The following is a 21,922-nucleotide window of genomic DNA, read 5'->3' as shown; positions in this document are numbered from 1 at the left end:
AAAAGAGGGAATGCTCACCTCTTGGTTGATAGAGAAAGTCAAGGCCACGGGAGGAACTTTCAAAGCAGAGGATGCATTAGAAGTGGATCTTAAAGCATTAGGAAAAATTAAATCAGACAGATGATAATTTCAGAGGAGCAAGAAGGCACACCTGGTAGAAAGAACAGAATGTGAAAAACCATAGATGCATGAAGTGGTGGTTCCAGGGGCCAAAGAACAGGTACGAATGGCTAGAACATAGAATATTTGTGGGGTAGTAACAAGAGATGAGGTTGTAAGGGGAGCAGGCATGAGAAGAATGATTTTCAAAAAGAAATTGAGTATTTGTATCCGGTGTTGCTGAAAAGTCCAGAAAGGCAGAAATTGAAAAGTGTGCACTGAAGTTGACAATATGGAAGTCACTTGTCACTCTAGCAAAAGCGAGGGGAAAGGATGTAAAAATGCAATGGAACAAAGAAGGAATGGTAGGTGATGAAGTAGAGGTAGTGGACATGGGCAACTGTTTTCATAGCGTTGACTGAAAGAGGGCAGACAGAGGAGGCTAAGTGGAGAGAAACATGAATCTCTACTGCACATAATGGAAACTGAGACTTTGGTAAAGATAAGCCTTTTGCTCAGAGTCCTAGTGAGTGTCAAGCCAAAATTTGCACTTAGTGTTACTGAGTTTAAATTCACAGTTCTTTGTATTGTAACATAGAGTTCTTGAATGCCTATGTCTCTGTGGCACATATCGAGGGAGATTTCTCTCCCTCACTAAACTCTAAGCTCCTTGAGGGCAGAAACCATGTGTATGTTACTGATCTAGATAACCAGGCACTCTCCTATGAGCTGGGCATTAAAAGGAGAATAATGACTCAGCCTTTGTCTTTCAGGAGCTCATGATTTAGGCAGGGAAATAGACACCTAATTTTAGTACAGTATGATAATAGACATAACAAAGGAAAGAGGAATTAAATCTGACAGTGGAAAGGGCAAGAAAAGCTTCTTAGAAGTGATAGAAGTTGTGCAAGTTCTTGGAGATTGATGGCCACCATTTACTGAGATAACTGGGTCCAGTGCTCGATTGGATGCTTTGCACACACCCTCTCATCTAAGACTCAGAATATCTCTGCAAGGTCCCTTTTCAGATGTCTTGATGGCATCAAGTTGCAGTCATTTGATTCATCCATTCCAAGGTGATGCTCACCACAAGGAAAGAAGTACTCAACTTTATGAGTCAGAAGCCTCCTTCTGTAGACAGTATGTGTGTTTGTGCTCATCTGCATTTATTGAGCAGTTACTATTGGTCAAGCTCTGTTGCCTGTGCTTTGATGCTTGCCCTAGTTTAGTCCCTGTGGCCATTGCATGAATAAGGTACTATTATCCCTATTTTGTAGATGGAGTATTTGAGATTTTAAAAGGTCAAAGAACATTTCAAGATCACTCAACAAAATCACCCAGCGTTGATTTAAAATCAGGAATTTTAGAATCAAAGACACTTCCTCTCTGTTATTCTCTTATTCTCACTTTTCCTGTGTTTAATTCTGATAAGACCTAATTCTGAGCGACTTCTCATTAGCTTTGACTATTTTATTAGTATTTCTCAAAATTAGATGCATTGTTAAATGTCAGAGGCTTAACAAGAGCTCCACAGTACACAGAGAGGTCACCACGAGCAGACTGGCTGGCTGGCCAGCTCTGGGAGGCACCCCCAAAACTGTCTCCATCTGGTGAATGTGCTGCCATCTGGAGTCTAGTCCTCTAGTTTGAGAAGCCCAAAATAGCTGATTTTTCCTTCTTTCTTTCTTCTTTCCTTTCTTTATTTTCTTTATTTGTTTCATGCTGAGTGCCTTTATTTGTAAGAGATCAGCAAACCTGGGAAGAACAGGTCAAGTAAAGTAGACCTATTCCTGCCGCAAGCCAGCCTTTGTCAGGACCTTCCAGGCAGGCCTCCCTCTTGTGGGAGCTCTTTACACCACACAGTCCTTGCTGCCATAGGGGGCAGCCCCCAACCACTACTCTTTTCTAACAACATGCTTTAATGTTTACCTCCTAGATCCCTTTGCTAATAAGGGCAGCAGAGCCTATGGGCATATAACTCTGGGCTGGATACTAGTGTTGAGGATGAGCTGGGTAGGAAACAAATCACCTTTGTTTATGTAAGTCATTAGGGAAATGAGCATCAAAACCACAGCCAGATATTATTCCTGCCCACTAGAACTGAAAAAGCACACAGTAATCAGTGTGGGCCACGCTGCAGAGAAATTGGAGCTCTCACCCATGCTGGTGGAAAAGTAAAATGGCGCAGCCTCTTTGGAAAAGTTTGACAACTTTTCAAAAGAGTAAACATAGTTACTGTATGTTTAGGACAACTGCTGCACTTCTAGTCCTAGTCTCTACATAAGCGGAATGAAAATGTATGCCTGCACAAAACCTTGCACATGAATGGTAGTAACAGCATCACTCGTAATGGCCAAAAAGTGGAAACAACATACATGTCCATCAACTGAAAAATGGATAAGTAAAATGTGATATATCCCTACAGTGGAATATTATTTGGCAGTGAAAAGGAACAAAGTACTCACACATGCTCAAACACAGATGAACCTCAAAAACATTACGTTCAGTGAAAGAAATCATTCAAAATTCCACATATTCCATGACTCTGTTTCTGTGAAATGTCCAGATTAGGCATTATAAACAGAAAGTAGATTGGTGCTTGCCTAACACTAGGGTGTGAGTGCAGATGAGAGAGAAATGGGGAGTGGCTGCTAACAGGCATGGGGATTTCGCAGAAGGGTTTCATGGGGTGCCGGGTAGAGGGGTTCCTACAATCTGGTGGTGGTTGCACAACATTGACTTATATATTTTAAATGTCTGAATTCTATCATATGTGATTCTATCTCAATAAAACTATTAAATATTTGGCAGCAAATATCAGACCATCTTCATAAAAGTTCATTTAAACAGTGCTTTGTAAATTATTAATCGCACAATTTGATCTTTTCATGGCTCCCAGAAGTACCCTCATGGCAGCCACAGTCGAGAAGCAGGAGGGGAAAGAGAAAGAGCTGTATAAATTCATTATTTGCAAATATGGATCATTTTCAGTTTTAGGATCATCTGAGGATGCCTCGGAAAATAAGCTTTTCAATGGAGCTGTATGTGTTTTCTTCTGAAAGTATTCACTGAACACGAGTACAAGGGAAGAAACGTGAAGCCCTTTACTGATAGTATTTTCAATTAGGATATGGCATCTCTCATGAACAAACAAAGCAATGAGGGGGTGATAGAGTAGGTGCTTTTACCTTTCAAATAACATAGAGGAGTCCTATCAGAGAGACATGAGGCATTGGCTAAGTTTTTCTTTAAGTGATTTAGTTTATGAATTTAAATTATGTTTTGTAATATTAGATTCTAATGTGCTTCCCTTTATGGTTTATTATATGTAAGTTATATAGACTCTCTTAGAGGTTGACTTTGAGGGCCATGTTCATTGTTTTTATTTTTGTCCTCAACCCCATTTCTCATTTTGGTATAGATATGGAAAAATCCCACTTTACTCGAGATCCATCGCAGCTGAAAGGTGTCCTGATTCGAGCATCCTTGAAGAAAAGCACAATGGGGTTTGGTTTTACCATTATTGGTGGAGATAGGCCTGATGAGTTCTTACAAGTGAAAAATGTGCTGAAAGATGGTCCTGCAGCTCAGGATGGGAAAATTGCACCAGGTAACGAATTTCTCAGAATTATTTGAAGAGCAATGATACTATAATAAAAACTATGATGAAAAGGTTTTGTTTACATATATATTTATAAAACATATAATAAATATGTATTTACATATCTAATAACTGTATATGTGTATATTATACATATAGTTTATATATAGAGAGAACTAGATTATACAACTGGGAAGGGGGATTTCTGTATTAAAATAGTTTATTGTCTAAATTCAATGCATGCTAATTTTGAGAGAGGGCCATTTTTTACAAGTGCATACTTAGAGAAAGCATACTAAATGTATTGATTTTGTGAGTAATTTGTATCATCTCGAGATAGCTCCTTGACTGTGCTTAAGATAAAGGTTATTAATCATCCCAGAGAATGGTTTGGTTGTTTTTCTTTGATGATGTAGGGTACTTGGGGAGCTATCTAACATGTACCTATAATCTTTTCTGAAAAATGATCCATCATGGTGTTTATGGTGATTTCAAACAAAAGATGCCCCACAGCTTTTTCCCAAGTTTTGTTGTTTGATATGGTTTGCTTTTTGCTTCCTTAGTCTCACTGGTTGTTAGTAAAATTAAACTCCTACGTTAAGAATTACAGACATGAAATTACCATTTTTACAGGGCCATATAAATTTGTCTTTCGTATCATTTTCCGAAAGTCTTTACTTGGTAATTGTTAGATATTTTTATATGGCTGACGGTTTTTATGGCTGAGGCGGTTAGAGAACGTTAGAGGAAGCTTCCTCCTTATGGGGGAGCTTTTAGCACTTTTTCCCAGACAGATGTTACTATGCCTTGAAGGTCACTTCTTGCCCTATTTGCTAGTGCAAATGCATTTCCCCCATTTGGATAATTCAGTTGTCATAGTACTTTTTTTTAAATTTTATTTATTTATTCATGAGAGACAGAGACAGAGAGAGAGAGAGAGAGAGAGAGAGAGAGAGAGAGGCAGAGACAACAACAGGCAGAGGGAGAAGCAGGCTCCATGCAGGGAGCCCGACATGGGACTCCATCTCATCAGGTCTCCAGCACCACACCCTGGGCTGAAGGTGGTGCTAAACCGCTCAGCCATCCGGCCACTCCATAATACTTTTAATGGCGGATATCAACTTATTTTCAATTAGGATATGGCATCTCTCATATTCTGCTTTCTCATTTAAGACTTAAGACTTAAAACAAGAAAACAAGATAATCAAAAGTTATATTTATAAGGAAATTTTTCACTATTTGTAAGATTAACAAACCCTGGAGAGTTAAAATTATCAGTAAAACCTTTAAGCTCTCAGTTTTGACTTTTCTTTAACATTTTATCCACAAAACACATTTTGTAGGTATTCTATGTGCTGTCAGGGTTTCATAACATAGATGCAGATTTGTCTAAAACTGATGTCTAATTTGCATAGCAAAACAATACTTCCACAGAAATTCTGGAAACTTGACCAGGGGAGGAAGAATCCAAACCTTGTTTCTTGGGCAGCCCTGGTGGCTCAGCGGTTTGGCGCCACCTTCGGTCCAGGGCATGATCCTGGAGACCTGGGATCGAGTTCCACGTAGGGCTCCCTGCATGGAGCCTGCTTCTCTTTCTGCCTGTGTCTCTGCCTCTCTCTCTGTGTGTGTCTCTCATGAATGAATAAGTAAAATCTTTAAAAAAAATAAAAATAAAAAAAACTTTATTAGTCTAATTTCTGCATCTTCTTAGATTATGAAACAAATTTCTGCACACTAACATTTGTTTTAAAATACCATTTGTGTTGATTTTTTAAAGCCTACATGCAATCAGAAAAGATTAAAACACCTTTATTTGGCATTAACCTTTTAAATAATCATATTCAAATAAAAGCAGCAAATGGATGAGACATTAGAGGGCAGATTTTAAAAGTTAAGGCTGCATTAAAAAAATTCACCAACTGATGAATGTCAAGTAGTAATGATTCTGCAACAAAGTGGTTGTAATAATGTAAAATCAGGAAAGCAAAACCAACTCTTTTTTTTTTTAAGATTTTATTTATTTATTCATGAGAGACACACAGAGAGGCAGAGACACAGGCAGAGGGAGAAGCAGGCTCCATGCAGGGAGCCCAACATGGGACTCGATCCCGGGTCCCCAGGATCACACCCCAGGCTGACAGCGGTGCTAAACCCCTAAGCCACCGGGGCTGCCCAAAACCAACTCTAATAATAATTAGTTTAGCTGACTTTTCAGTGTCTTAAATAATATGTTCTTTGCTTATGTTGAATTTTCTTGTTGCTTGTTTCTCCTTTTGAAATCTGAATTACAATAAATCAAACATCTCTGCAATAAGAAAGATGCTAAAGGAAAATACATTCATAACGTCACATTATTCTAATCAATCAGCCTTAACATTTTTCAAACTAAAATGAATTTATAGATGCCTTATAATCACTGGCCTCTTAAAATCAAGTACCATAATGTGGTATTTAAAGATCTCCTGTTTGTGTAAGTAGCTAGCTAGCCAGTGGAGTTATTTGCTCCTCTTCTAAGTGCTGAATACCTACCACCATGGACCTAACATTCTGTGGCCACTTAAGTATGGCTCAGAAGATAGACTAACAATGACAGTATGAATTCACAGTTATTTTTCAAATGATTCCCTCGAGCTTGAGGTCATAACTCTGTGCCACAAAGATAATTAAGGTTTTATACATTTATATTCTTTTAAGAGAAGAATCACAGAAGAGAAAATGATGTATCTGTGTTCAAAATCTGTCCTTTCTGCAGTTAAGGAATAGTAAGAGGTTTCCAGAATTCAAATTTAGATGATAAATTTTTGTCCCACCCTGCCCCAACAAAAAATGAACTCGGTGGTTTTAATATTTTTAACCTGATTATGTCTTAACAGGTGATGTTATTGTAGATATCAATGGCAACTGTGTCCTGGGTCACACCCATGCAGATGTTGTCCAGATGTTTCAATTGGTACCTGTCAATCAGTACGTAAACCTCACTTTATGTCGCGGTTATCCACTTCCTGATGACAATGAAGATTCTGTTGTGGACATTGTTGCTGCTACTCCTGTCATCAATGGACAGTCATTAACCAAGGGAGAGATTTGCATGAACACTCAGGATTTTAAGTCAGGAGCAGTGGTTCTGGACCAGAATGGAAAACCGGGACACGCCTTGATCAGTGACCGTCTCAATGGACCATCGGATCTGAGCGAGCAGAGAGCGTCCCTGGCGTCATCCGGCAGCTCCCAGCCTGAACTAGTGACTGTCCCTCTGATTAAGGGCCCTAAAGGCTTTGGGTTTGCAATTGCTGACAGCCCAACAGGACAGAAGGTCAAAATGATATTGGATAGTCAGTGGTGTCAAGGCCTCCAGAAGGGGGATATAATTAAGGAGATTTACCATCAAAATGTGCAGAATTTAACACATCTCCAAGTGGTAGAGGTGCTAAAGCAGTTTCCAGTAGGTGCAGATGTACCGTTGCTTATCTTGAGAGGAGGTGAGTAAAAGCACAAGGGAAAAAAAAAAAAACCTTCATCGTTCATGCATTTGTATCTGCTAATCGTCCTTACTTCCAGGGGAGAATCCCTCTTTTCTCAGCCTACTTCACTGGTAGTTAGTGTGCATTTTCCTTCAGGTTCTGTTTCACTGCTTCCGTAAGCAGTATCTTTTGCAGCAGTTTTTTTTTTAGTTATTAGTGGTCTCATTCATGTCCATTATGGATTTTCTTCCCTCTATATTCTTTTTAAAATCTGATTTATAGCTGTAGTAATCAGAGAGAGTCACAGCATTGTGCTGCTTCAAATGAAATATATCCTCTTAATTTCATTTTCTCTATTGATGGCAGTTATAGAAATTGACGCTTTCAACTATGGTACTTCATCTGGGCCTCTGTAATGTACCGAAGATGTTTTGAAAGAGCTAGCATCTCTGTGAATAAGCAAAATGTTGGATGGTGTGTTAATCTGTTCTGTAAAGCAATCATGATAGCTTGTGCTCGTAAAGCTTTTATCTTAAGCTTTATTATCTGTCCATAAATGTTAATTAAACCCCACAGTACCCGTGTGAGAGAAATATAATTTTTATTTTCCAAGGTCATCAGCTGACTTGAACTGCTCACAGACATAAATCCAGTTCCAAGGACTGATCATAAAGTTGTGTTTTGATGGGCTTTCTTAAATCCCTACCTATGAATGACTAGTATTTTCAAGAATAAAATTTAGCCCTTCACACTTCTCTCTCTGGCTTTTAGTTTTCATTTTTGAGGCAAATGAGCAGTTTAACTTCATTGGGACATTTTTCATTTTTTTCTTATTTCTTTGAGCAATTCTTGTTTCTTCTCTGGGTGATACAGTAGAATGTGCTCAGAGTAAGATCTATAGAAGATCTCTTTGTGAGTACTGGAAAGTTATCCAAGGTTCCAACAAATATAACAAGGAGACCAGGGTTTGGTGTCAGACAGGACCCATATCCATTTCCTGCCTTGCTACCTGTCAGTTCTATGGTATGAGGAAATAATGCAATCTATTTGAGTTTTTGTTTACTTGATCTGTAAAGTGGTAGAAACACTTATGCCTTAGGACTGTCATGAAAATGAAGTGAGATAATGTATGGACAAAGCCTGGCACATAGTGGGAGTTGACCATAGGATTTACTAGCCTGCTAAAAGTCGAAGCTAGTTTTGCCATAAACATGAGCAGTATTTGTGATCTGGAAATGCTTCCTCTGTTTTTAAAATCTGGCTCATTTTTTTTAAGGTCCTCCTTCACCAACTAAAACTGCCAAAATGGTGAGTACACAGTGGTCCTCAAATGCTTCTTCCTAATCCAGCAAGACAGATGCAGTGCTCCCCTCCATAAGAACAGCCCTCTGTGGTGGTGATTATCTATCTATTGGGAGAAGTGAGGACGCATACTTCCCTGGGCTTGTATCAGAAACTCTGGGGAAGCATGTGAGTTAGAAGAGGTGGGGTTTCTGTTAAATAGACAGAAGGGTTAAGTATTTCTGTTGAATTATAGAGGCACATATGACCAGTAATCATGTCCTCTAAATGGTAAAGCACAAGCACACTGAAGTGACTACTTAGAAGTCTTTTGCTTTCTTCATGTTTCCGAGGAGCCCGGGTAAGGAAATAGCTAAACGTTAGGGCAGATAATAAACACTCTTCCATCTTCTCCCTGACACCCAAAGACAAGCAGTGGTAGCTTCCCATAATTTCCTGGGGACTGCAAACACCCACATTTAGATAATCTTCTTAATGATGGATTAAGCAAGACTTTCTAGAGTAACTGTGGCCTCTGGGCTCAATTGGCTTGTTATCAAAGTGATAGGCTGTCAGACTTAAAAGGTTTTCTTTGGCATTCTTCTGACTGAGTAGCCTATTTCAGGACCTGTATAGCCAATAAGACCTAACAAAGGGTACAGCAAACAGTGCCAGGAAAGAAAGTGTGGTAGGTATAAGATATGAGGCTGCTGAGATCTCCACAACGAATGTGGGTATGGCTACAAAGACAATTACATCTAAAATCATAATTTAGTTCTACTTTGCTTGATTGGGAGTTATCATTGTACATTTTTTCTAATCTAAGTTAAATGTGTCTTAACCAAGTACACATGGCTGTAAGGGTGAACCTCTCCAAGACTGCAGACAGCCTGTGGCTCTGACCCTGCCACCCACCCAGCTTGTAATCCGTTGATGTACCCAGTTAATACAAGAGTTTTATGAACTAATTGGCCATCTGTTTAAAAAAAAAAAAAACTAAGTAAGGCCCTTTTCTGTTTCAGAAAACAGATACAAAGGAAAATTTAGGAAGTTTGGAGGCCATAAATGAGCCCATTCCCCAGCCTATGCCTTTTCCACCCAGCATTATCAGGTCAGGATCTCCAAAATTGGATCCTTCAGAGGTCTACCTGAAATCGAAGACTTTATATGAAGATAAACGTAAGTAGTTGTGGAATATTTCAGGAGCACTTGAGACAAAATACATTTGGATTTTTTTAAAAAACTGGAACCTTCCCATCTTTCAAAACCATATTGAAAAATTATTCCTTCATCCTCATTTGCATATGACTCTGGGCTTCTTCCATTTATTTTCAACATTCATTCCTTCATTTTTTTCAAAACCAGGGACTAAGTGCCTACTATCTACCTAACACCGCAGTAAGTGATGGGAATACAGAGACAAGTAGGTTCTGTAGGCAGTGCGCCACAAAGATGATTAAACCTAAGTGGAAAAGATAAATATATAATAAAAAAAGGTGTGCATAAAAAGTACAAATAAGCCTCACATGGATCCAAAGGAGGAAACGGGCCATTTTAGCAATGGGAGTAGTAGGAAGTATCAGCTACTGTTCACCAAGTCTTTAAAGATGAAGAGATGTTTATGAGAAGATAAAAAGGGAAGAAAGCAGGAATAACCTTTGCAAATTGACTTTGCATGGCCTGGGTTCTGCAAGTAGCTCAGGTTGGCTGGGTACTGTTGGCAAGGGAAACCAGAAGGGAGAGTAGGCTCAGCTGGGGAATGTGGGTTAGGCCATTCTGAGGAAGCTGGAGTCCATCATTGAAAGATAGAGAGCCTTGGGGTGGTTTAACTGTATGTAGGGATGATCGCTTTGGACTTGGGTTTTAGAGAGATTTTCCTGGCAGGAATAGGAGGGATGGTGTATCAGAGGGTGTGCAGCCTTTGGAGGAAAGCAGATTAGACTGCTCAGGGGAGTCCAGCTCAGGGGTGATGAGCCGAGAATGTGCATAAGGCAGAAATTCATTTTTTTTGTGCTAATTTACTTAAAATGAGAAATCTTTTCCAAAGTAAAATTGCAGGCTACATAGACTTGATTTTTTTAAATTAATTTGTTTTTTGAGAAATAGATCTAAATCTACCTTAGAAACTATGTACACAAAAAATAAAATAAAATAAAAAGAAACTATGTACACAAGTGGAAATATTACGTATAGTCAACTTCATAGTTAACCAATTCCAGATCTTTATCTTCATAGGCCTAGGCCATATTCAAAAAGATGAAAGCCAGATGTAAGCACATCAAAGCAATAATTTAAATTAATGGAATCATGGAGAATCCCTTTCTTCTGACTTCTCGTTGGGAGCCCAATATATTTTTAGTATTGGTAGAAACTACCCAGTCCCTTTGGGCCACACCCATAAGTAACTGAGTTGGGGCTCAAGAGTCTTTTATCTCTAAAGTTCCGTAATTCTAATAGGAATCGTTTCTCAAAAGAGACTGCTCCTAAGGAACATTATCAAGATGTACCCCACACGGTATCAGTTTTTATAGAATCCCCCAATACGTTTCTAGCAAACACTTCTCACTTGTGAATAACATTAATATTTTCTTGAAGATCAAATTATTTTAGTGGTGAAGTAGATTTTCTTGACTTAATATTCTGGTGAATGCAACCTGCCCTGTTTGGGGGACAGAATAGGGTGGGCTAAGGGCCCGGGCCCTAGAAACCAAGCCGAGTTGAAATCTCAGCTCTGCCATTTATTTACTTTCTGCCTGATGCTGGGCACTTACCTCAGCCTCAGTTTCTGCAGCTGGAAAATGGGATCCGATGATAGGTGTTAGCGATCATTATTTTCTTTTAAAATAATATCATTTTGCAAAATTAGGTGAAGTGAATACAGAATACTTTTCAGAAACAGGTTTTAGCTTGGGGGTAGAATTAAGGCATTTTTTGGGCTTTCTTTCTAGGATTTGTCCACATGTTAATTTAGGTAAATTGTGCCTATCAAATGTCTAACTTAAATTGGATGATTCTGAATTTAGTGTCATAACATTGATCTGGAAGCATTAGGACGTAATGGCAGTATTAATGCTGAATACATGGAAGTGGGGGAAATGTGCCTGAGCAATCTCGATACAAAGTTTTATTTAGAGTCAGATTAGGATTGAATTTTTTTAGGAGTATGCTCTCATATAAGTTTGCACAAACCAGAAGTTTCTGAGGTTATAGTTTATTGAACACTATAATATTATCCTACTAAATAATTGCATTGTTTTATTGTTATCCTTTTCAAGTAAGTCAAAGTATTTTATTTTATTTATTTACTTTTATATTTTCTGGTTCTCCTTAGCACCAAACACCAAGGACTTGGATGTTTTTCTTCGGAAACAGGAGTCGGGGTTTGGCTTCCGGGTACTGGGAGGAGAGGGACCGGACCAGTCTGTAAGTTCAGCTACTTCAGAATTTGGCTACTCCTATGAACTTTCAGGTGGCCATTTGGTAGAATATGGTGGTTTTGTTTTATTTGATTTTTTTTTTAAGATTTTGTTAAAACTGTCTTCTCGGCATCTCATTAATGTAGGCAGGATTGCATTTCTGTTTGTGTGGTGGTCTCGCAGTTACCATGGTGTGGCTGAGGCCAGAACTGAGTGTGTCCACCATAAGTTGACCCATCATTAATTTCTGTATTTCTCTAGGTGCCTGCAGCTTATTTTCAATTTTTATTTCCCTTTGCCTTTGGTAAATTTGAAGACTTTTGCCTTCTGTAAGAAAGAAGCATCCTGTTTACCACAATCAGTCTGTTTGAATGAATGCTCCATAAGCAGGTGGCATGAATCTGCGCATATTACATCACCTACTCTTATTAATGGGTTGACATTTTTCATGCTCAGTCCTTTGGGTGCCATTTCAGGCTGTACCTATGAAACTAGGAAAATATAAAATAATTGAGGTTTCTGTTCTGAAAGCATAAGGGTTATGTTTGTAAAGCTTTTAAAATCTAGAACTTTATACACAATTCTCACATAAGTTTTGAGAACACATGTAATGGGTTCTATTTTTAAGTTTTGCCCTTAGTTTGAATGACAGAGAAGTAATGTGCTTTGTTAAGTTGGAGAACATATTTAAGTTCTTTACTGTATAGTATAAGAAAGACAAAAAAAAAAAAAGATTATTATCAAGCTTGAAAGGTAACAATAATCTTTTAAAATGACAGGCTTCTTTCTATTTTGAATAGAACAGTTGATTTATGTATTATAAATGTGATCTAATTAGCCATATTTGCTATAGTAAAACAGTTATCAGAGACAAAGCTTAAGGCAGGTTGACTTATACAGGGCAAATAGACAATACCTTGATTGTTCTTGGTAGAAGACGTGATTTTGTTTTATTGCCTCCTATTTTGTTGATACAGTCAGTGGTGACTAAGACATTTTAAGAATTTATCTCAGGGGCGCCTGGGTGGCTTAATCAATTAGGCATCTGCCTTTGGCTCAGGTCTAGATCCCAGGGTCCTGGGAGTGAACCCCACATCATGTTCCCCGCTAAGCAGGGAGCCTGTTTCTCCCTCTACCTGCTGCTCCCCCTGCTTGTGTTTTTCTCTTTCTCTCTCTCTGTCTCTCTCAAATAAATAAAGTCTTTAAAAAAAAAAAAAAGAAGAAGAAGAAGAGGAGGAGTTTATCTCAATGTGGGAGAAACCTTTCTCTTAAATATCAAGTTTTAGCAGCTCTGAAATTAGCCCAGACATTCAGGATTCCGTAATTACAGGATTCTAACTGCTGGCAAGCAAAACGAACAGATCCACTTACCTAGATGTGAGTGGACCTCAGGCCACTCTGTTCTCCCCTAAGATATCACTGCTCTGAGACTTAGGAACAAGAAATGCTTCTCTATTGTATATACTGAATTTCTACTAATAGCCATATGTTACAGGAGTATCTTAAGAATTATCCTGGTTGCTGTGAACAGTGTAGAAAAACCTTTGCTGATGGCATTCGGTATACTTTTTGTGCTTTTTAGTTGCTACTCCACAGAACTGCGTTTTTTGAATTTAGTGTATTTGTTTTGTTGTATTGATAGAAGTGAATGTGGCGCTTCTAAAGTTCTTGAATAGCTTTGCATTTTCCATCTTGGTTGTACTCATCCCTGAAGATCTAGAAGAGATCATGTAGTGTAGTTATGTGAAGTGCCATTTTGGAGAATAGTCGCTTTCTAAGATACTACCTTTCTCAGGTGTTCATAATTGAACTGCAAAAATCTGTTGATTTCCTTAGCACTAGGTCAGGAAGTCTTTAACTTAGTAGGGAAGGGTTATGGTAGATCTTAGTTGACTGTGTAGATTGACTGATCTTAGTTGACTGTATAGACCAACCTATACTTTGGTATCTTATCAGATCTACATTGGAGCCATCATCCCTCTGGGTGCAGCAGAGAAGGATGGTCGGCTCCGTGCAGCAGACGAACTGATGTGCATTGATGGAATTCCTGTCAAAGGGAAGTCACACAAACAGGTCTTGGACCTCATGACAACTGCTGCTCGAAATGGCCATGTGCTTTTAACTGTCAGAAGAAAGATCTTCTATGGTGGTATGTGAACTTGTTCCTGCTCTGATAGGTTAATAAAGAAACAAAGACACTTAGTCCATTTTCTATATGGTTTTGCAGATTACTATGTTTTAATAGTGTATGAGATAAGCCATTTAGTGTGGTCCAGGGCCTCATGGTGGAAGGCCATATAAGGTCAAAAGGATCCAGAAAAAATTCTGCTATCAAAAAAGAGAAAGAAATTTGGTGCCCCTATATTAAGATTACATGAACATATTGACAGACTTTGCCAATGTGGTATTGGGTATTGTGGATGGGAATATCAAGTTAAGTCTGTTTTCTTAAAAACAAATACAGTTAGTTTTTTAGTCATATCAAGATATCCCTTTAGCTGAATATCAAAAGATTTTGGGTCCTGATGATCCTAAATATTCAAAGAGAGCAGAATGTTTCTGCTTGTTAAGTATTAATATGATGTAATATAACATTTAAGAAAACCATTCATTGAGTGCTTACTCTGTCTCATACAGGTTCTTTTATGTAGTCTTTATGACACTATGATGTAAGTACTGTCATTATTCAGTTTTATAGTTACCCATAGAATAGTTAAGGGACACACAGCTGGTAAGTAGTAGGACCAGGATTAAAACACAGAGTTTAATTATAGAGCCTGTGGTCTAAACCATTACATGAGGATATAAATACACTTTTCTCATCAATAACTCTGTGAGTATTTTATCGGAATTTTCAGAAGTGAATTCTTGCCACTTTAAGATTTTAAAAGACAATCCTATAGCACAAGAATGTAAGCTTCATAAAGGTAGGGATATTTACCCACTGTGTTAACTGCTATTTCCCCAATACATAAAACGGTGACTGCCTGGCACAGAGTGGACATCAGTGAATGTTTGTTGACTTGATGAATATTTGCATTACTCTTAAAATGAGGCACTGTGTTTTTGATTGCAACATTCAAAGTAAAGGCCTGCCTGTTTTCTTAAGTATGAGACATTTAGGGCAGCTCTGGTGGTTCAGCGGTTTAGCGCTGCCTTCAGCCCAGGGCATGATCCTGGAGATCAAGTCCCACATCGGGCTCCCTGCATGGAGCCTGCTTCTTCCTCTGCCTGGGTCTCTACCTCTCTCTCTGTGTCTCTCATGAATAAATAAATAAAATCTTTTAAAATAAATAAATAAGTATCAAGCATTTAGAGACACATACAGATTTTAATGCAGTGTTGGTTGTGTTGGGGTCGGAACATAACCACATGAAGTAAAAAATGTGATGTGCAACTAGAGGTTGGTTCTCTCCCTAAAGCATCATGAAGTTTCATAGTAGTTTGATTATTGGAGTCATTTAGCTAGTTCATTATAACCATACATTATACCAAAAGAAACCTTTGTTTTTCATTAATTGATGGGATATTGGTGGCACTTTGTTGAAATTCTAAAACATAATCCCAGAATTATGTAGGTTTTGAGCCAAAGGAGCCCTTACATATGGGTATTCCTCAGTGGCAGTATGTTGTGGTTGTTGTTAATGATGGTTTGTATCAAATTATGGCACAAAATTTGCCTGTTTTTTAATCGGTTAGTACTAACTTGTGTCATTCTTTCTCGAATTCTGATGTCACATTTGAATAGGCAAAAAATGATAGAAGTTAACTCTCCATTTCCTGGGTATTCCTATGACCTATGCCGAAGAGAATTGGCTGTTCATGTGGACAGCTTGTTATATGCTGGATGGGGTAGGAGTAGGGCTGCTGGTGGTTAGCGCATCTGACATCAATCAGGAAAACTGCATTTATAAAACACATCGTAGAAGACAAATCCCGTGTTGATAGCTAACTTGTCCACCAGCTAGGGGCAGGATCTCGACCCTGATGCTGTGACCTCCCCAACATCACGAACATTAGTCCTGTGCTAAGTTATATTTAAAGTTGATTTTAAAAGGAAGTTTGCCATGTTATTTTTCATTACGGCTTTTGTTAAAATTACTGGTCAAAATCTTGCTTGAATTAAGACAATTTCAAGAAGGATTGGTTTACCATGAACTTTCATGGAAGCTTTGAAAAGCTTCCTTTAGGGCAGCCCAGGTGGCTCAGTGGTTTAGCGCCACCTTCAGTCCAGGGCCTGATCCTGGAGACCTAGGATCCAGTTCCATGTCAGGCTCCCTGCATGGAGCCTGCTTCTCCCTCTGCCTGTGTCTCTGCCTCTCTCTCCTCTCTGTGTAGTCTCATGAATAAACAAATAAAATCTTAAAAAAGAAAAGAAAAGCTTCCTTTAGGGCAGCCCCGGTGGCTCAGCGATTTAGCACCGCCTTTAGCCCTTGGCGTGATCCTGGAGACCTGGAATCGAGTCCCACATCAGGCTCCCTGCATGGAGCCTGCTTCTCCCTCTGCCTGTGTTTGTGTCTGTGCCTTTTTCTCTCTCTGTGTCTCTCATGAATAAATAAATAAAATCTTTAAAAAAAAAAAAAGAAAACTTCCTTTAAAGGAGAAAATATATATAATTCTTCCAGTTACACACTTGAAGAGAATTTAAGACGTCAGACACTGCTGCAGCCTATATTTGCGCTCTGATTACGTCCAGAGCTCACATGGGGGGGTTGATTTTCTATACTGTAGGCTATCCAAAACTACATTTTCTCATGAAAGGTATAGCACAAAAGCACTTTAGTTAACAAAAAATATGATGTTCTGAAAATGCCAGAATTGGTCATGTTTATTATAGAGAAACAACCTGAGGATGACAGCTCTCAAGCCTTCCTCTCAGCACAGAATGGCTCTCCCCGCCTCAACCGAGCAGAGGTCCCAGCCAGGCCTGCTTTGCAAGAGGCCTATGATGTAGTCTTGCAACGAAAAGAAAATGAAGGATTTGGCTTTGTCATCCTCACCTCCAAAAACAAACCACCTCCAGGAGGTAAGGGCCGCTGGATTACCTATTGTCCCTGCAATTTTAATCTCCTGAGTCTCCCAATGGGCTTTGTAAGACTAATTAGGAATTATGTATAAGTTGCCTTAGAGACTTATCTTTTTAAGAATGATGGATGTTTTCTTTATTTTCAAAACCAGGTAATCCAAACCTAAACTTCCAGGCTTCAGGTTTATCTGTCATCTCAGATTCCATAAAATTGGTCTTGGCAGCTCCGGTTGCATCCAGGTTATCCCATGGCAGTAGATTAGGGGCGTGCCCTAATAATAGATTCAACAAAAGGACAATGCTGAGTTTTTTTCAAATAAGGAGGCATAGGTGGTTGGTTTTGTTTTGATTTTTTAATTAGGAGAAACTGTGTATGCAGAAATGAATTAAATGCTAGAAGCAGTTGCAAAGAAGCAAAACAGATTAATAGAAAAATCATGACCCAAATATGTCTTAAAAAGTACTTTTGTGTTGTTTGATCATAATTGCCACATTCCAGCTCTAAAGGAACCTCCTTGAGTGACAAGAGGCATTCTTATCTTTTATATATTTGTCACTGAAAGTAAAAATTTTGTCAGAACTTTAAACATTAATCTAAATATCCTGAACCCAGTTTAACAGAATATTGTCACCTGGGAAGGTTGAATATATATATTAATTCCTTCAACAAAGGAGGAATTCCTCTAGTATGTACAGGGCTCTTACAATCCAGCAAATTAAATATTTGTTTTGCCTTTATGTTTCTAAGAAGTAATCATCTTTAAATATAAGCATAAGATCCAAATGAAAATAAGATGAGAACCAGAAAATTGGAATTGATCGATCATATTTGTCTGGTGACTTTATTTTTCCAAGTCAAATGGTAAACATCTTTGACCACAGGAAAATGTGCTCTTGCCTTTGCCGGTGGATTTGATTCTATCGTGAATAGTGAGATCCTCTTAGACTAAACGGTCACTAAAATCTTAGAAAAAGAAGAACACCCTTTCAGGAGTGTTGTAAGCCAAACCAATTTGCAAAAATCTTGCTAAAATCAATGCAGGTGTGTAAAGGAAGAAGGTTTCTGTGACATGGCTGAGTTATTACTATAGTATCAGGTCACTGCTCACTGATAACTAGTTTCCATTTTCCAGAAGCAGTTGCTATGGTAACACTTGGAACTGGAACTGTCACTGATGCTCTGAGGATGATTATGTGGCCTGTGCTAGAAAAATGAAAGAAAGCAGATTTTTGGTGGATTTCGTGTTGTATCATTGGAAATCAGCATTTCCTAAACCAAATAAGCATTTTAGATAACCATATTGGTATTCTAAGGCCATACGATGACCCTACACATTCAGAGTAATAGAAATAGTGCAAGATTATTACTCCGTGTGATAGATGCTGACCGCTTTTTACACTGAAGATCATCCTTTTCTAAGACTGCCAAAAGTAAAGGAAGAGTCTAGGGTCCCCCATAAAACAAAGCAATATGAAGGAATTCAGTAAAGTAAGTTGCATTGCTTATATAGGTTTAAAATTTCTATATTATTTGCTTATGTTTAAAAGTTATATTGCATTTTAATATATTAAGTATATCCTTTTTGTGTAGATTTGTCTGTATTTAAATTTTTCAAATATTTTTTTATTTATTCGTTTTGTTTCTTGCTATGTTGATGGTTCTGTGTACCAGAGATGCTAGATTTCTATAGGAGACAGAGTCATTAGGTGCTGGGCTCTGTAATCAGACAACCTTGGATTCAAAGCCCCGCTTATGTCTTTTAATAGCTTTCTGATCTTGGGCAAATTACTTACCCTCCAAGAGCTCCAATTTCCTCTGTAAGATGAGGATGATGATAACACTTCCTGTCTCAGAGGAGTCTAAGGATTAAAACAGATAATACATGTGAGCCTTTAGCCTGGACCTTCAATGAATGTTGGCTGCTGCTGCTTGTCGGAGCCTCTGCTGCTCTCACCATTGTGTTATTTATAAAACTGTTTGTCACTGACTCTTGCTTTTTTTTTGGGGGGGGGTGACTTTTAAAAAGTTTATCAATACTTGAGTAACGAGATGGGAAAGAAAGCCCAATTAAAATATAAGATCAAGGCAACAGCTCATGTATAGCAGGAAATGAGTGTTTGCAGCTCATTAATTATCAATCCAAATGGTAAATTAGTTAGGCTTCGGGTGTCCATGAATTTTATATAAAGTACTTGAGATCTTCTGTCATTGGTGCAAACCCAGAATTGGTAATTTTCCTGAAATGCTAGTTGATAATCTCACAAAATGCTGAGTCCTGCAGGCTCTTCTTGGGATCCCACTCATCTCCTATAGATAGAAGGAGGGTTCTGGCGGGTGTAGGTGAGGAGCTGCCACTCACAACGACTGAGCAGTAGCTTGCGAACTGCATCACAGAGGAAGTGTGCTCTAGACAAGAGTTAGCACAGGTGAAAAGGAAGCTGTCGGAATAGATCACTCTTTATGGACCCCTTCTTGCTATAGGTTAGTACTCTGTTCAGGATAGATTATTTCTTCCTTCTGATTACATGTATTTTCTAGCAACATTTGTCCCAAGCAGAGTTCCCGGTAGCATCTCTGACACCAGTCATTGAAATTCTGAGATTCTTGGGTGCCTGGGTAGCTCAGTCAGTTAGGCGTCTGCCTTCAGCTTTGGTCATGATCCCAGGGTCCTGGGATCGAGCCCAGCGTCAGGCTCCTCGCACAGCAGGGAGTCTGCTTCTCCCTCTCCCCCTGCTCATGCTCCCTCTCTCTCACTCAATGAATAGAGTACCTAGAAAAGACCTCTATTTAAGATGAAAAGGACTTGTTTAGTTTTTGTTTTGCCAGTGCTTCAGAGGTTTTAGTATTTCCCTTTCTTATCATATACTTTTCAGTTCTGCTTGCAAAGTGTTCTTTGAGAGGGGACATTTCCAGTTACTGCCCTTTCTTTTCCTGAAAGGAATGTTATAAGAGCATGAAAGTGACCTCAGCAGCTGGACAAGCCCACCTGGGAGACAGATTTAGGCCAAAGATGAATGAAGACGGATAAACTGGTTTTATGGCAAATGCCCATGGACTTTGTATACCAACAAAAGCAAGGCAGGACTTCAGACTTTTGTTGGCTATGTGTACTCTCCAGGGTTACCTTGAAAACTTCCCAGCCTTTAGAATTCTCCTTCTACTGGTCTCTTTGCTGTTTTCAACTGTTTTGGTAGAACTGCTGTAAATGCTTAGGCTGTAATAGTCGGACTACTTTTGCCTTCTTCACCCAGACAGCTAGCCCTTCAGAATGTTGTGTACCAAGATTTGCCTGTTCCCTTTGAGCACATTGCTCCCATGATGAGACAGGTACCCCTGGCACTTCAGAGACTCATTTTGTTTGATGCTTTCCCAAGTCTGAACAAACTCCTTGCAGTGTGTCCAGGGGCTGACTGATTGGCTTCTCAAGACATGTAGGATGAACACCATGTCCCGGTAGATCTTTTCTGAGGTAGAGAGTAACTGAGGTATTGCATTAGGTCACTACCTGGCCATTGACCTGGCCACCTCAGCATCCTTTTCTGACATGCCACCTACTCTAAGTGAAGCACTCACACCAGCCTTGGCTTGGACATGGCCCCTCCTGCTCTGGCACCTTTCTTATCACTTTGTTTGCAGGAAAATGGTATGATAAGTGCTTGATATAATTCAGAGCTAAAAGGCTCCAACATTGACTTCCTCCATTTCAGGATAAACGCTCTCTCAATGCAGAATCCTAGAAGGGCCGGGGAATGGCATTGTCCGTGGGGCTGTAAATCATGGCCAAGCATAACTTCCAGTTCAAATGAAGGCCTATTAAAATGTCCCCTAACACACACCTACTCTGACTCAGAAATACTAGTCAGGAGCCCATTTTACTCTGGAAATTAAACATACTCAGAGTGCCATACTCAGAGTGCCAATTAAACATAAATTATTCGTAACAGTCAGTGGTCAACAGGAGGCAAGTGCCTAAGAAGTTTACTGACCTCAATAAGGAAATTAAGGAACATGGAGGAACATTTCTTTCTTAATACAAATGCTTCTTAATTAAAAAGGGTAAAAGATATTTGGACAAGATTTCCTGAATGTCTGAGAACTCATTTTAAGCCGTAATAACAGCAGTGTCTCAATAGTCTAGGAAAGCCTTCAGCATCAGGAGCTAGTAGAACTGCACAGTGTGTCTTCGCAAGTCTCTTAGACCCTGCTTTGTGCATTCAGGGTAGGATTTTATCCATGATTATTTATCCAATAATCTCAATGTTAAACATTTTGTATTCTGATTCCCCTCAGCTTTTCTAATCTTAAAAAAATTTGAAGCCAGGGTGCTTGGGTGGCTCAGTGTTTGAGCATCTGCCTTTGGTTCAGGGCGTGATCCTAGGTCCTGGGATCGAGTCCCAGATGGGGCTCCCCATAGGGAGCTTGCTTCTCCCTCTGCCTGTGCCTCTGCCTCTCGTGTTTCTCATGAGTAAATAAATAAAATCTTAAAAAATATATGAAGGCATAAACAAAAGGAGTTAATTTTGCTATAGAACTAAGTAGCATTCGTTTTAACGGTCGTTTCATCGTGCCTGTATTTCTGACCAGTAACTTCTGAGTCCTGACCTTGAATTTGAACTGCATTTATTTACAAGGTCCCCCGGGGTAATAAATGCCCCTTCAGCAGAACCACAGATGGTTTCGTTGTGGCGGTTTCTGAAATAGCCAAAATACGATGCAGCCCCAATGGCCCGCAATAAGCAGGAAACACCAGCTTCCTGAGCTGGTATCCTAAGTTTCAGTGAAGTCGGTAGCCTGTAAGCAGGATTGTTAGGACGGCAATATAAAATTGGAGAAAGGTTTATGTGCTCTGATTGCAGCTGTGTAAAGAGGATCTGTACATGTGAGCCCAGAGTGGAAGGTGGTGTGGAAATGGTTACAATTGGGTAAGATGATCACATGCAGGTTTTTTTGGGGTCTTTTGTGGGGTTTTTTGCTCTGCTTTTAAAGAATATTTTTTGGTGTTATGATGTTGAATTTTTAAATGTTGATAAATCCAAC

General features: G+C 39.1%; 1 protein-coding gene across 1 annotated transcript in view; it reads left to right on the top strand.

Annotated features, from left to right (window-relative positions):
* The window catches only part of MAGI3 (membrane associated guanylate kinase, WW and PDZ domain containing 3), a 239,918-nt gene that overhangs the window by 190,696 nt on the left and 27,300 nt on the right, over nucleotides 1-21,922 (top strand). The window contains 7 exon segments of the mRNA XM_055312710.1: nucleotides 3,521-3,709; nucleotides 6,574-7,179; nucleotides 8,438-8,469; nucleotides 9,465-9,621; nucleotides 11,774-11,865; nucleotides 13,815-14,007; nucleotides 16,696-16,884. Coding sequence (XP_055168685.1) covers nucleotides 3,521-3,709; nucleotides 6,574-7,179; nucleotides 8,438-8,469; nucleotides 9,465-9,621; nucleotides 11,774-11,865; nucleotides 13,815-14,007; nucleotides 16,696-16,884 — 1,458 coding nt within the window.

Source organism: Nyctereutes procyonoides, unplaced genomic scaffold (genome assembly GCF_905146905.1).
Source record: "Nyctereutes procyonoides isolate TBG_1078 unplaced genomic scaffold, NYPRO_anot_genome, whole genome shotgun sequence".
Taxonomy (NCBI): domain Eukaryota; kingdom Metazoa; phylum Chordata; class Mammalia; order Carnivora; family Canidae; genus Nyctereutes; species Nyctereutes procyonoides.
Note: the sequence above shows the minus strand (reverse complement) of the source record. Positions and strands in the feature narration are given on the sequence as shown.